Source organism: Dicentrarchus labrax, unplaced genomic scaffold, assembly GCF_905237075.1.
Source record: "Dicentrarchus labrax unplaced genomic scaffold, dlabrax2021, whole genome shotgun sequence".
NCBI lineage: Eukaryota > Metazoa > Chordata > Actinopteri > Moronidae > Dicentrarchus > Dicentrarchus labrax.
In genome coordinates, this window is record NW_026136723.1 from 20,619,826 (window position 1) to 20,636,031 (window position 16,206).

Here is a 16,206-nt window from a genome sequence, read left to right on the forward strand (position 1 = left end):
ACTCCCCAGGCAGGTGTCTAGGGGTGTCAGGATTCTCCAAACTTTCAGTTCGATTTAATCTTCGATTTTAAAGTTTCGATTCGATTTTCAATCTTTTTTAAATATTACTATTAAGGCATTCCTTATGTTATTTCCTTTTTTTGGCCTTTTCCTATTCTGTTTCGGAGGGCTTTGATTTTGAAACCGCTTTTTATTTTGAAACCGTTCCAACCGCCAGGTTGTAAACAGAACAAACATTAAACAGAGATGTGAACGTAGTGAAATGAGACCCAAGGTTAGTGTTCATGGAATATGTACTTATCAATGTGCATTTTAAGCCTTAAAGTAATTTTGGACTGTAACTAGATCATCTTTTCACTTGCTAAGTTGAGTAGGCTAAGTTAGTGTTAATTGACGTCGTTGTGAATGAACGACAAAATACTTCCACACTGGTGATTTCAGAGTAGCAAGAGGGGCTTCGATTTCGGTCGGTTGATGTGTATTTTTTAACTGGCTGCAGCCTAAAATTAGAGGAGTGTTGACGCCACAGTTCAGCACGTGTGTGTGTTTGCGTCTTGGCATACCTGCTGGACGTGACAATGGGGGTGTGGCTGCATCGTCGATTCTACCTTTGAGTTTGAAGTTCGAAATTGAGATGTAATTTCGTGACACCCCTACAGGTGTCTGTAGGGCTGGGCGATATGGCTTAAAAATAAAATCTCCGATTTTTTTCACACCAAACCTGATTTACGATTTTAATCGATTTTTTTGTAGACTGTTTTTTTAGCGGGTGTTTGTGCGCTGCAGTCCTGTATATCTCGCAGAGAGCAACATTTCTCCCACTCGGCTGCATGCCTCTGCTTGAGGTGCTGGAATAAATTTGTCGTACTACTACCTTTGGTAGCAACAGCTTTCAAACAGACTTTGCAGTGGGTCGTGGTTTGTTTGCTGTCGGACGCCACAAAACCAAACCAGTTCCAAACAACCGACGACACTGTGCCTTTTTTGGGGACGAGCTCATCCTGGCTTGCGGCCCTGTTGTGTTTATCTGTGGAGAGGCAGGGGGAGGGGTCAGCGCATTCTGACCTACGGGAGCCCAAAGGGAGCGCCGGTGTTGTGGAAGTTCAAGAGAAAGCCGATTTTAACTAAAAATAAATCCTGTTTAACTATGAATTCGAATTAAATCGATAAAATTGATTTCTCGCCCAGCCCTAGGTGTCTGACTCTTTAGTTGCTAATCGCTCCACTATGTTTACCAGTTAGTCTCTAACTGTGTTTGTCTGCCGCTTGTGCCAGACAGTTAAACAGTGAGCTGAAACACAGCGTAATGCTCTGTAAAGCCCGAAGGGAGTTGCAGATTTGGATGATAATTCTCTGTAAGTTCGAGCGGCCCCTTTCAGTGTCACATTTTGTCATTTGATACGTTGTTATAAAAACATTGATTATAGTTGCTTTAAGATTAAAAAAGAATTCACTGACATACTGATAACAGCATTTCAAAGTTCAGTGACAGAAATTGTAGTTTACTTTATTTCTTGCCTGTGGCTTGGCTGTGTTTGATAATTTTTATTTTTAGCAAAGTATGTGGTTGAGCATATTTGAGGGTGTTAGGTCTAATTTATTTTCCAGCTAGGGAGATCTGAATACCTCTAATGCCTGCAGAAATGGAATTGTACACATAATACGCTAAAACCATAAATTAATTCAACAGTGAAATCATTGGGTACATCAATTTTGAAAGGGCTGTGGCTACTGTAAATATTTCTTAAAGGAGTGTTTAATATTGACCGTTTGTCCTGTGCACGTGGGGAAAAATCGGGTTTAACTCTGAGCTGCTTCTGTTTGGTCTCTCAGAGGTAGGCATCCATTATTGACTGTGAAAAGTGAACTACCGTGGACTTGAAATATACAGTGTTTCAATGGCTTTCATATAATTTCAATGCAGTTACTGACACTCCTCTTTGTGCATGCTCTTACTCTCCAGTGCTTAGAACCACGCTTCTAATTTTCCATCTGGCCTCCATGTTGTGTGCAGAGACTGTCATGGAAACATCTGTTACAATTGGAGTCCACTCATCACTTGTCAACTCAACATATTCAAATGAATTACACCAGTTCATCACTTATATCACTCAGCAAGCAGCTGACATTTTGTTTTTAGAGTTTGGCAAAAGTATTGTAATGTGCCCTTGTTTAAATGCTATAATATTAGTGGTTGAGGAGTGGTATTTCAGTTGCTCTGTGTGCAAATAATACAGTCAACAACATCATTCTACTAAATCTTGCCTTTTACTGAAGGGAATACAAAGATGACCCAAATCTGTTTAGTAAATTAGAGGAGAATTCATTGCTGTAGGTAGGTTTGTTTTAATCCTGACCATTCATCGGGGAGGGATTGATGTGTGAATGCTTTGTTTATTTAACCACTGCTTTGCCTAAACTCCATGTCCAGTCTATGCCCATTCAAGGACGTTTTGAGGAGATCGGAAGCTAAGCGTTGTGGGGAATTCATAGTATTATAGCCCACACTAAGAGGAGCTTAATCTTTAAAAAGATGATCAGTTTGCTTTGATCTCTGACAGATTTGGCTGCATTTCTGCAATCATGCAGTGGAATATTAAGTCTACTATAAGAGCAACTTGAAGACTGATCAAGGTAAAATCAGTCAAACTTTCTCTTTTAGCTAGGTTTTTGTTTTGCACTCTATTTAATAAGGGTGTAAGGGTGTAAGGGATGCTGCCTCATCTTGTTATACTTTACATTCTGCACAGTAATTGCTGTGGTGGTAAACCAATACTTGTTGCGGGGCAGATTTCTCATCTTTCTTCTGTAATTACTAATCAATACTAACCTCCAGCTCCAGTTGGTTAATTGTATGCCGTATGGCCACCTCTGTATTGTGTTATTGAACACAGAAAGCACAGTTGCTTAATGGTTTTGTCACTGATGGATTCCCTGCACATCAGCCTACAGTTTTGCAAGTGCTGATAATCTCGACTTTGCCTATAAGAGCTGACCCCCAGTCTCATTTTTCCCCTTTTGTTATTACAACCTATTTGAGGGTGCTTTTAAAAAATCTTTCCACACTCATCACATGCTTAGTTACAAATGTAATTTCAATGTAATGTTACATTTTTGTTCTGAAAATTGTAAAGGAGGAGAGTGTACTAATACTACATACTTGCTATATTATGTTTTGTCTACCTCCATTTACATATAAGGGAGGAACAGAAAATATAGGCATCAAGAAATGTTTTATTTTGTCTTGTACATTGGAAAAAAAACATGCATAGAACAAGTATTGTCTCACCAGCTGCAGTTGTTTTTCTCCAGTCTAAATTCTCCCTCTGTATTACTAACACAACACTAAATTTGATCCATCCTACATTCTGCTGTTGTGCATTAAATTTGTGTTTTCACTGAGACGTCGATCATAAATTTGTTGCATGTCCGCAATAGGTAGATCCTGGTAGAGGCGGTGTGGTGTTTTACCTCAGGCATACTGTGCACACCACACATAAAAAGGCTATAATTCGTATCTGCCTTTGGTGTTATTCATAGGAAGTAGAAATGTTCTGGTTGTAGGATTTGTCTCAGTTGGCCTTATTGGACTCAGTTGACCAGCCACATTCGTCTGCATGATCTTATCACAGAGAGAAGTTAGATGACACCGAGCAACTGCTTTGTTTAGATCACTAATCGTTTTGTAGTTGTGTAGTTCAAAATGCAGATAGCAATGGAGTGTGAAATGATTATGTGTACCAAACCCCTTTCTTGAAAAGACCTCCACATCCCTGTGTCCTCTTCTGGCAGCAGTAGCAGCAGGACTCCTCCTAATGTCAGAAGGTTAAATGCTCACAATTTTCTCTTTCTCCCGAATATTGTACACATTTGGTTAAAGTTTTTTTCATTTGCCACCAAACAACCACTGTGCGGTTTCTAGTGGAACTCAATATCTAAACTTTTCTCTTTTTTTCCTCTTTCCCTCTAAACATTTTTTTATTGGAACAGGGTATGACGGTATACTGTAATCATACAACTGTGGTTGTAATTAAATTCACATAGCATGAATAATCTGAATTATCCAGGGTCATACTGAGATTTTATTCAGTACATTATTTTCCTCAAATGAGGCAGCAATAACTATAAAGTGTACCGTTAAACAATTTGTAATTATTATTAAATCATTTGTATTATTACAGTTTTTGGTCATATAGGTAATATGATTGCAATTATTGTTTGAAATGGCCACAAAAGAGATAATGCGAGATGAGTACTAAAAGTTCCTTTTAAAACAAGCTTAAAAATGTTAGGAAGTTCATAGCTATATTTCATGTGCTACAGACCTCATTGCTTTTGGTTGACCAGCTGCCAACAGTGACCCAATGTTTAATTTTATATAAATCAGACAAACTTTGCACTCTTGCTTCAGACTCGTTCTGTTTCAGAACTACTACTGCATGCCTGATCACTGTGCATTTTCGACCCTGTTTGGATAATTTGTTATTCAGTGCCTCTCCTTGTCTGCTTATAGCTTGTGTAAGCATCTTGTCTAGCTTGGCTAAGAAAATGGCCTAATTCAAGATCGATTGTTCTATTAGACCCACAAGGCATTATAAGTCTCTGTCATTGCGATAGGTATTGCCAAGCTGTTTTCACACAGGTGTGAATAAGAGCCTGTGGGTCTGTGAAAAGATAATTAGGATGTCAATAGCAGTGACTCTGCTCTCGTATAAATCTGTTGTCAGGAAAATGTAGAGCTCATTGGCTAATTGCCTTCAAATAACTCCGACTTAGTATTTTACACAAAAGTAGCACGCTCCTAGACTGATCTCAGGAAGACACAAGCTTCCTTAAGCATAATGCAAGAGACACAACATCGTCACATTCACAAAATAGCACCTAGACACAGACAAGTCTTTATCAGACTGTGCTCCATTTCAGAATGGAATAACTCTGCTCCCAACCACCCTTTTTTCTTTTACAGCCCAAACTATTTTATTTGTGAATCTTTATCTTGCCTGTCAGAATATGGAGGCACTGGAGCAAATAAACAGTGCTAGTTTATAGCTATTCTTTGTCTAATGGGCAGTCCCAGTTAGAGATGGAGCACAGTAATGTTTATTGAAGTTATTCCCCATGGCAAGTCAACATTTATGCCATCGTGTCTCTTTATGCAATGTCATTTTTTAATTTCCATCCATTAGTTGCAGCAAGCAGTAGTATGGTTGTTGGAGATCTTACACAACACCAATGCACCATCTGGTTGTGGCACTACTGCCACGTGGTTCATTCAGAAATGTTTAAATTAGTGGGGCAAATGTACTATTGTCAACCCAATGCTAAGTGCTGATCCAAATACATATTTAGGGATTCCAGTTCCAATGTTCTCAACATTGACTACATAGTACCTTTTTTTCCCCCACCCATTTTTGTCACATTTTCCATGCCCAGTTGCTGTTTGCTCCTTTGTACTTGCCTATTCACTATTTGCTGGCCTTAAGATATTATAGATGGCTGTATGCTACTACTGTGACATAGGATGTCACTATCCCCTTCTTTTAACATGTTTTTCTTTGCGCAAGCAGTGTGACCAGCTAGAAGGATAGAAACCCCAGTAGGCTTCAGAGCTGTGAGCCAGTCTTATTCTCTTCAGGGGAGGCTGAAACTTCACCTCAAGTATGCAGGATGGGCTTTTAATATTAAAACATCTTTTTGGGTGGAGTTTTAATATAGTGCCTAATTTCCAGTAGCATTGGAAATAGGATTAAATGGTTCTTCCTGGACATCTTTATCTCAAAAGATGAGCTCTGCACTCAAGATTCAATTAGAAGAATGCTCACTGCAGTGTCAGCAAATGTTCACACATTGAAATTAGGATAATTATATTTTTTTGCCTGTTTGGGTTTTTTGGAAATGGTTGACCTGGTAAAATAATTAGCTGCATATTTCTGTTTTTATTTCCTAACGATACTGTTCATGTGTTTTTGCTGCTGCGGCTTCTATTAACTACCCCGCATCAACTGAGACAGTGCCTCGTTGAACCTACTGCATATTCTGGCAGGCTAGTAATTACAGCCAATGTTTAATTTCAGATTTTTCCAAGTCATGTCTTGTCGCATGTGAACAATATTGCTGCCATCACACATCCACAGAATGCAATTACCTTACTGGGTCATTGAGCAAGCAGGGACACACACACACACACACACACACACACACACACACACACACACACACACACCTTTCAAATGAAGTGATAGAGCCATTGGATGATATGCCAGGATGCCTCATCTTGTCAGGTGATGGCAGGCATGCTGGACACTCAGCACTATTAAAGCTTTGGCAGCTGTCCAATGAGCCAGTTAGTGTGACCCTGTCCACCAGCATGGAGGTATTAGTTTTGGGGCAGGATAGTAAAGTGTGCAGTGTGACTGCAACCTAACTATCTTGCAATTCTCAGGTAATCCAACCAGAAAATCCTATTTGGCAGCTATTAAAAGGCAAATTGTGTAGGCTGCACATAGTTGTAATCCCATACAAGTGCTTATAAAACAGTCAGAAAAGGGCTTGTCTGGAAGCCTAATCAGCCCTCTACTCTCCTGCAATAGACACAGCAACCGTAGTTCAGTAACATTAAATAATTGGCAAATAAAGCTCAATTGTAGTTTGGTTTCTCTCGCTTGGTTTCCCACTGTCTTTGTCTTACTTTTGAATTTATTTAAACTTGCAAGATTAAATATACATTTTATCTCCCTTCATATACTGAGGAACCTTCTGTCATGGCTGACCCTTTGATGGGGTTTCATAAGGTCTGCTTCCATTATAGACTTTCGAAAGAGGTGCCTTCTGGAAAAAACAAACCACCTTGCTGATGCTCAAACCTGCCTATCTGACGGATGTCTTATGGTGTGAAGTTTATATTGCAAGTGCTTACTTGCCTTCTGGGTCCCCAGGCATGCTCCCATTTATGGGTTATTCATTCAGAGTTTGACAGAGGTGGCTAATTAGTTAAGGTGGTGATTAAACCCCTGGAACCAAAAGTCTATTTAGACATTCACCATATCGCGAACCAGTGGGGAAAAGGCAATGATGCATCTGATTATGAAGTCGAAACTGAATGAGGCATTACTGGCTTGTAAACAGCAATGCTGCCCACTTAGTCATGCTGATGATGATGGCCCTGTCTCAACAGGAAACTGATAATCAGTGAAACGGACCTTGATTAAAATGAATTATGATGCCTGCAGGGCACCCCCAGTGATCTAAAGTGCACAATATGCCACTCCTAATATTAATTTTTGCTTTGAGATATTATCTGAGTTGATATATGGGCCCATATTCCATCGTCCTCCTAGCTATCAATCCAGGAGTGCTGCTTTTTATGATGTTGCTCAGCTTTAAGCTCACTGGCTGGTAGTTTGAGGTGCTGCAGCGGCACTAGTCGTCATGTGCTCTGTGGCCTGAGACCATATTGGCAGCTATGCATTAAATTGCTAATGTGCCTGGCAGAGCTACATTATCCGCCCCATCAAAGTGACAAGGGCAGGGATAAAGCACTCCGCTCGGCTGTCCATGAGATCATTGGAAAATGGGTTTTGTGGATATGGCAGCGTGCAAAGTTGTCTTTTAGAATGCTTTCTTTGAATTTGCTTTGTTTCTGCCTCGCTGATTTGACAGCTGCAAAACAATGAGGCAGAAGTAGCTTGCCAGTTCCACCTGCATTCAAAGTCCCACTGTGGTAGAACCTCTCACACCTGGCTGCCTCTGTAGCTTTGCACTTTGTAACATTGTGGTTCTTTGCACACCTCACTATGTAAGGAAACGTACTCACAAAATGGAATATGGAAAGTATTGTTAGTATAGACCAGGGTTTCCCAAACTTTTCCATGCCAAGGCCCCCAAAATAGCATGAGCTTATGGCTGGTCCTCCCCTATTGCGAGATGTTTTTACAAAACCATTGACAGTACTACCGCAAAATATAAAAAATATACAAAACCAAAAACAATACTGAATATAGTTTTATAATATATTTTTTTGTATATCTTTAATTTACATTAAACACATTTACACCCTTTTGAAAAACACTGGTCTAGACCACTGAAAATTGCATGCAGTATGAGCTATGGAGGATGGAAGTACTAAGTTGTGATTAACAAGGTGAATTTGTTGAATTTTATCTGACAAAAATAAAGATTCCTTTCTGCATGAGTCTTGCATTCCAGCTGGATGGTTTGTTTGTCCTAGTCTGTAGTTTGCCCAGATTCAGGCCCTCAGGCCTCTGGTTGTTGAGCTATGAGTATAAACACTCATGTCAGCTCCTCAATAGATTTTCAAGATCACTTTAAGAGGCACAATAACTGTTATATATTTTTTATGGGTTTTTTTCTCCATTTTTTCATCCAAGGCATAGAGAATAGTGCACATCTAATATCCGATCACTTTGTTTTGGCGTACTCGTAAATGTACTGAGTTCACAAGGAATTGGAAAAGTCACTCGGTTTGAAAATTGCTTTCCATTCCTGGATTATCAATAAAATGTCAAAATATCCTAAAAATATCATTAAAATGTGTTGCTTTTCAGTGAAAGCTATCTTTATATCTGCATATAAAGCACCAATACAACATGTATCACAGGTCGCAAACAAATTTGGGTCTGTGAAGTTGTTCCATTTACCTAGAAATATTCTTTAAACTGACAGAAGTGGGGATAAAAAAAAAAAATATTGGAAAATTGGATTTTGTTATAAATGAAACATAGTGCTCAAAATGCACACAAGAGACCCGTTCTCAGCATTGGGTTTGAAATGACTAATGTCTGTCCACCATGTGCTCTCCACCATGTGCTCTCCGGAAACATGAGCCAAGGCAGGAGGCTCTGCGTGTTGGAGGAGAGCTTAGGCTTTCAGGTTGTGTGTGTCGTGGAGGTGGTAGAAAACTCAGGCACCTTGTGATGATTAATGAGCTGCACCTCATGCCAGCAATTTTAAACACACTTTCCTGATCATGAGTGTAAGCGGCACACACTCCAGCAGCTTTGTGACAACTCTGCTGCTGCCTCTCCCCATCTCTCTTGCATTCACACACACACCACACATACACCACACACACACACACACACGGTTGAATCTCAAGCTGTGGAGTAGTTGGAAGTGAGGAAATGCTGTTGATTTTGTTTGGAGGTGCTGACAGGCCTGTGTTACTGAGGCATTTCTTTCCAGTCCACAATTAACAACAGCCTTCATTACCACAACATCACTGGGATTTTATGTCTGTTGGGTAGTAGTATGTCTCATAGACTTCTAGACTTCCACGGAATAATTGATTATTACTTTTTTAATTTAAAAGACTATTTTGAGCTATTACATGTGCATGAATATAAAAACTGTCACTTGCATGTTTATTTTATTGTTTTTCACCTTTATTGTGATGCAGATCCCCAATTTCTATGCAGATAAAAATATCTAAATATTTGATATTTACAAATTTGCAGTGTTAGCATTTTGAGGCTCCTCCGCCGGCACAACAACAGCCACGTTTGCGTGTATGGTCTTGAGGAAAGCATTTGGAATAAAGATGATGGTTGTTAGAACTCAATAACACCCAAACATGGCTTTGCATTGTTTTGCAGCATTTAAGGCTTACAGCAACCTAACCATGTCTGTTGGTTGTCGATATTGTTATACTTGATATAGTTTGAATCAAAGAACCGCTCTAGTGTGTAAAAGAACCGATAAGTCACACGGATGATGCCATCTCTTGTTCTCTGTAGTATACATCTCCATTAGAGACAGCCAGAACAGGTAATTGTCCTTTTGCAAACTGCTCTGCCTTGCTATAGGTTCTCTATGCATGAAGTGTCTTACATGAGGTATATGGGCGTCTGAACATACCATAAAGCAGCCCACATTAATGAGCTGTGCAGTGAAGAGAGTGCCTCTGAAAATGCACTGCTTCGTTCTCTTTGGCAGCAGTCTTCTCAACAGTGTCCGCTCTATCGTTTTGCTGCTTGACAGTGTTCCAACCCCCCTCCGCTTACCACAGCTACAGTGTGAATCAAGGCCTGTTTGCAGTGATATTCCTTATATTTATTCTCAGGGTAATATTGTTTTTCTTTTTTTGGTAGCTATTCTCTGTTCAGACACCAGACCCATTTATGCCTTTGTCACCCCAGCACATGCCAGTGGTTGCAGTTGGAAGTATTTGTACAATAAGCAAGCTTTGTTCTGAAAGATGCCACAGTATGTGTTAGGGCCCTTCATCTCTCCATTTTTTTTTAACCGAGGGCTGACCTGAGAGTTGTTGGCATCAGCACAAAAGCTCACATAGTGAATGGAGGCTTTATCTTTCCTATTCTAACAAGGCGAAGTCTCTGCAGCCTGCCCATTCAGCCCGCCTTCAGAAAATCTGGAAATAAAATAACCTGTTCTTTCCCAGAGTTGAGTGTTTTTTGGTCTGTCAACAGCTGTAACATTTTGGCAAAATATGGTCTATAAATGGAAATAGATGTTCCTTCTCTGTGTGGTTGTTACTTTGCCTTATACTCAGCCTGCCCTCTTCTCTTTTTATTCTGTTGCTTCAGGTTCAACTACAGATCAACGCACCACCTCACCACAAATGGCTTCTTCGAGTTCCTCAACTGGTTTGATGAAAGGGCCTGGTATCCCCTGGGCAGGATCGTTGGTGGCACAGTAAGTTTCTCCTCAAATTGATGTAGTCAAGCTGCATGATTTACACTTTTGCTCATTCATTTCATTGTTCATCAGTTTGTATCTTTAGAGGAATACACATTTAGTTGAAAACAACGTTCTTGTGAAGTGAAATAAAATAAATTATAAATGAGATGCCCTTTAAAATTTCTTGAGCTTGCAGGCAAATGTGCATTTCATTACTCTGGCCATTTTGTAGTCTCCTGGTGCAGGCCTAAAGGAGGCATCACCTGGGGAGTCCATAATTCTACACTCAGAGAGAGAGAGAGAGATTGCAGAGGAGGGAGAGGGTGTACTGGAAAGGACACTCCAGCCGACTGATGAAACTCAAAATGAGGTGGAGCAGTGCAGCTTCCGTCCTCGTCGTGAAACCTCTTTAATCTTGGAAGATTACTGGAGGGGTCATGGAGTTTGTCCATTGATTTGTGTGTTTCGTCCTGCAGGGTGTCTTGTAGGGAAGCACTTATGGAATACGATATGCTAGGGCCACTGGTACCGTACTTGTTTGCCAGAATGAGACCGGTGTATGCATCCATGATAATAAGTCGAAGATATTTTCAGAAGACATTAAGTATTTCCCTTGATGGTTTTAATTGTAGAATCTAAAGGCACAGCTGAGGTGTAGAGAGTTTCCTGTTTTGATTATCTCAGGATTGCACCACTACATTTTGCTGATGATATGGCGGTGTTGGCTTAATCAAACTTGTGACCTCTGGTGAACTAGCTTGCTTTGAGCCAGACTATAAAGCGCTGCGGATGAGAGTCAGCAACTCCAAGTCTGAGGCCACGCTACTCCGCTAGATTGCCTTCTTTAGCTTGGGAGAAAGTTGCTGGCTCAGGTGATGGAGTAGAAGTAACTTGGGATCTTGTTCATGAGTGAGGGTAAGATAAAGCCTCAGATCGACAGGCAAATTGGTACAGCATTGCCAGTGATGTGGGTGTTGTACTTCACTATGGAGGGAGCTAAGCCTGGAGGCAAAGCTCTGGATTTAGTAGTTGATCTCTCACCTGTAGTCATGAGCCCTGGGTAGTGACTGAAAGAATGAGATCACAGATTCAAGCTACTTTAATGAGTTTCACTACCAAGGGTTTCTGGGCTTACCCTTTGGGATAAAGTGAGGAGCTCAGACATACAGAAGCATCTTTGCATAGAACCACAGCTCTTTTGTCTTTTAAAATCCAGTTGAAGGGGTTTAGGAATCTGATTTAAAAATTCTTCTACACACTTCCCTATGGAGATAGCCCAGGCTTTTCCACAAAGGAAAATAGGCAGACCAGGCCGACCTAGAAGATGCTGGAGGGATTACACATCCCACCTGTCCTGGGAATACTTTGGGATCCCCCATGAGGTGCGAGCTGGAGAAAAGGGAAGTGTGGGCTATCTTGCTTAGTGTGCTGCCATTGTGACTCTGACCTAGTTAAGTGGCAAAAAGGATGCATGGATGGAAGAAGTTTTTGATCCGTCATGGCAGGAATTTGTAGGGGAAATCTGCAGTCTCAATCCCTTCTATTTTAAGGGATAATCAGAGCTACCGTAGCACAAAACTGGCTGCAGTTTGCCCATCAGTGAGTACAGTCAGGCATCTAATTATACTTTAAAGCATACTTATCATATAAAGGTACCTACAGCTGCCATACCACACAAAAGCAACCAACAATAAATTTGTCCATGTCTGACCAGAAAATCAGCATGGATTTCTATACTTGCTGTAAATATTCACAAGCACATTGGGATTAGTTATAGACATTGTTATGCAGTCAGTATTTATGTCCTCATCAGTGGTTAATGCAAGCCAAAATGGGAAGTAGATCTTCAGTCTGTTGTTATGGGTGTCCTCAGTGGTGAGTTTGTAGTGTGTGTGTGTGGGAGTTGGGATAGTATGGGGGTTGTCTGGGGTTAGGCTTGGCAGTGTGGTAATACCATAGAGCCCTATAAGCCTTTGCCAGGCAGCATGGATTTAAGTCACAATCCAGTTGCAACAGTGAGCTGTTAACTTGACAGATTCCCCTCTGCTGCCATGGCTTCCCTGTTTACCAGCAGCAACGATTGTTGTGAAACATTAACCCTTTTCTGTGAAAAATACAACGTGCCGATTCAACGCAATTTATCTCCCATTTCCCCCACCTCCCCTCCTCTGTGCATCTCTTCTCCCAACCTCATCTTCTCAGCCCTGCATCCTGTGAGATGTGAAGCCTGTGTGAGTAAAATACCCTTGGCCTATCCATCTCCCTCGACCCTTTAACAACCCAAGCTTCACGGACCCACCAGGTTCGCACTCTAAGCTGTAATTGCACTAGCTAATGATGCATTAGGACTACATAATCCAGGTCCTCTGTGCCAAATAAATGTGGAAAAGTATCCCGACATGTTTCCATTATTAAGGCCAGCTGAGAGACAGGGGAAGATCCTGGCCCTTGGTGCCTCTAGTATGACTGTCTTTTTCCTTCTCTCTCTTTCTTCCTGTCTCTGTGTAGTGTAAACTCAGTCGTGCTGGCTGTTTGGAGAGTTCCTCTGCACAGTCGAGACAGCGAGGCATGTTAATGTTGTGCATTGCAATCAGATGCTGTTATCATTACAGCACCAAGCAGATGGTGCAGGGCAGGAGCTGTAGCCATGCTACATGCCGATGTTTGAATATAGTATTCACTCCGGCACAAGAGGCACAAGGAATTGGAATCCAAAACTCATCCATCAGCATTCATCTGTCATAGGCAATTACCATCAGCAATTGGTAATTGCATATGACAGGCCTAGCTTGTAATAATGGATGTGCTGGTTATGTTACAGTACATGGATACTTGAGTTAGGCCTTGTAGCCATAGAGTAGAAGCTGAAACTCGTGATTGGACTGGTAATCTCAATTGGAAGGCGTATAGTTTAAAGTTAATTTTCATGACATTTACAAGATCCCTAGGCTGCACAGCGCATTGTCTTCTGGATACAAATAGGCATACAAAGCAAACACAGCTCACATCTTTCCCCTGTACACTTGTATTGACATTTCATGAATGTATGCGTAAAAAAACAACAAATAACTACAGAGTCACTCACACGTGGTTAATGTGAGGAAGATTAGAGCGAGTTGTGCTTTCCTCTCAAATTAAGCTTTACATGAAAGTAATTTAATTTTCCAGTTGAACATTACTTAAATATTTAGATTTGCTCGGCAGACTATCCTCAAGCTAGAGAAATGTGGAGAAAGAGGACATGCAACATTTTCTGCTGTGTCACTCAGAGCTTGGCTTTTGTAAGTAACGTCTTACATTTATCTCAGATTAAGATTCAAGTTTATGGTCCACTCAGATAAGACTGAGCAAAGAGGATGAGTGGCCAGGATATGTCTTGCATTGTCTCTTCGCAATTACCAAGCAATTATGGTGGTTATATTGTCCTTGCGTCATGTGATATGATCTTGAACAGTGTCGGCAGATGATTGTTTCCACACCAGTTCCACTGAGAGAAGTTGTTGCTGTTTTGTCATTTCAAAAACGACAAGGCACGATGCATAATCCTGTTCATATTAGAATCAGCTAATGTACAATGTTTTGGAACCAGTGGGTTTCTTTACATGTCACGTTGCTAACCTAATTTAAGTAATTTGACCTGGGAAAGATACATGCAGCACGGTGTGACATCAGAGGGAAAGTTAAATGATATTTTATGTCTTTTTTTCCCCCAAGACCAAAATGAACTGGCATTAACAGACTGCTCCCAGTAAACCCCCCACCTCGCTTAATAATAATAATTTGATAATTACTTGCAATATTGCCCATCAATGCCTACTATTTTGTTATTTTGTTATTTTGTTATTCTACTTTTTTTTGTACATAGTGTTTTTATTATTTCCTACTCTTACTTTTATTTATACTGTTTTTCTCTCTATCCACTTTGTGGTGTTACATTGAATTTCCCCGTGTGGGACAAATAAAGGAATATCTATCTGAAATGGCAAAGACTCTGTTAGCGCCATGAGTAGAGTGGCTCTTGTGGCACTTCATAATAATGTATCGAAGTCTTGCCATGCCTTTTAAAAAAAACAACCTTGTTTTATTTGCCTTGCTCTCAATAGTTGGAGTTTCCAGGATAAATTTTTTTTTTAGTTTTACACAAATATCGGCAAATTCTGTATGCCCTGGTAAAATGTCATAAAATAGATGCCACCCAGGTCTACTCACCAGCCACTTTTGCTGTCATAATCACTAGCTCATCGACTGTGTATTAATCCACAGCTGAAAGTATTCCCTTGCAAATGCATTATTTACTCTTTTTGAGTAACGTTCACTGAAGTACCCAGCTGTCTCCGGAAATTATAGAGGATTTTTATTTATAAGATTTACACATTCAGTAGGAACCAATGGGCTGGGAGCCACAGAAAGCATTATTGGGTTTGGTCTTTTCATGGGATATATTAACAATAAGATGTATAGAATTTTGCCAGCCTTGTTCTTTAACAGGCTAGGTCTGCTAACAACCGTATTTAACTGGGAAGAAGTTTACTGCCAGATGGTAAACCACAGTCTGCCGTAAAGGTTCACAGGTATTTTGATAGCAGGTGGGTGGGTCATGCTGTTGGCCATACTAAATGCAAATGTCTCCATTTGACATGCAAATCTATGCAAAATGGAGCAAGATCTAGGAATTGATGCATAGAGAAGATGTGACAGCTACTGCAGAGGTTCAAGCAGCTGGCTCAGTAATGGAGACTTTTACCTGCTGTATCTTTTTATTTGAAAGGCTGAGGTGGGATTGGCTGCCAGAATAATCTGCAGCCTTGCTCAAGGGCACCATGATGGTAATTGCTGGAGTAACACAAAGCCACTCACTCATTTTCTGTGTAGGCTAATTGTCAAAATCCCACTTGTTTGCATGATTTCTGAACATAGACAGGCTTCAGCGAAGAAGGGTATTTAGTTTACTCCCACACTGCATTCGAAATCATAAAATGAATGTGTGAGAGCTCTTATTTGCATCAAGCCTATGCTTTTAAAACATGCAGGGGTGTGGACAAGTGCTGGGTTCATCTCAAATTGGCACAGTCTGTTTCATAGCCCACAATGTAGTGACCATCAATGGCCTTTGTTTAGAAAACTTAAATAGTTTAGAATTGCAAAGTTGCATTCCCCCTTGTTGTTTTACAAAACCTGTTGTTCTGACATTTTAACAATGTCAGTCTCCTTTCTCATGCAGGGTGGTGGTCCGTGACCCTTCTAGCTCCAGGCTGAATTCATAAAACCACCTTTGCTCTATCAGGCAGCAGTGACCGAGACTCTTGTCTGTTGGAGTCAACCTTTTACCCGCCTGTGTTTAACACACCCTTTCTCTTATTTCATCCACTATAGTTCACTTTTCTTCCTCTTTCTCTCTAACTTCTTTATCTTTCATAATCTCTCCTCTGCTGTCTGCTTCTGCCTTTCTCTAATATCTTAGTTGACTTTGGCTCCATTCTTTTCTCTCATCCTTATCCTCAGCCTTACTGCCTCCCCCCCTTTTTATTCAAAATCAGACAGATGATCCTG

General features: G+C 40.6%; 1 protein-coding gene across 1 annotated transcript in view; it reads left to right on the top strand.

Moving 5' to 3' along the window:
- The window catches only part of LOC127358468 (dolichyl-diphosphooligosaccharide--protein glycosyltransferase subunit STT3B), a 75,490-nt gene that overhangs the window by 21,259 nt on the left and 38,025 nt on the right, over positions 1-16,206 (top strand). The window contains exon 2 of the mRNA XM_051391596.1: positions 10,563-10,671. Coding sequence (XP_051247556.1) covers positions 10,563-10,671 — 109 coding nt within the window. The remainder of the gene's footprint in view (positions 1-10,562; positions 10,672-16,206) is intronic.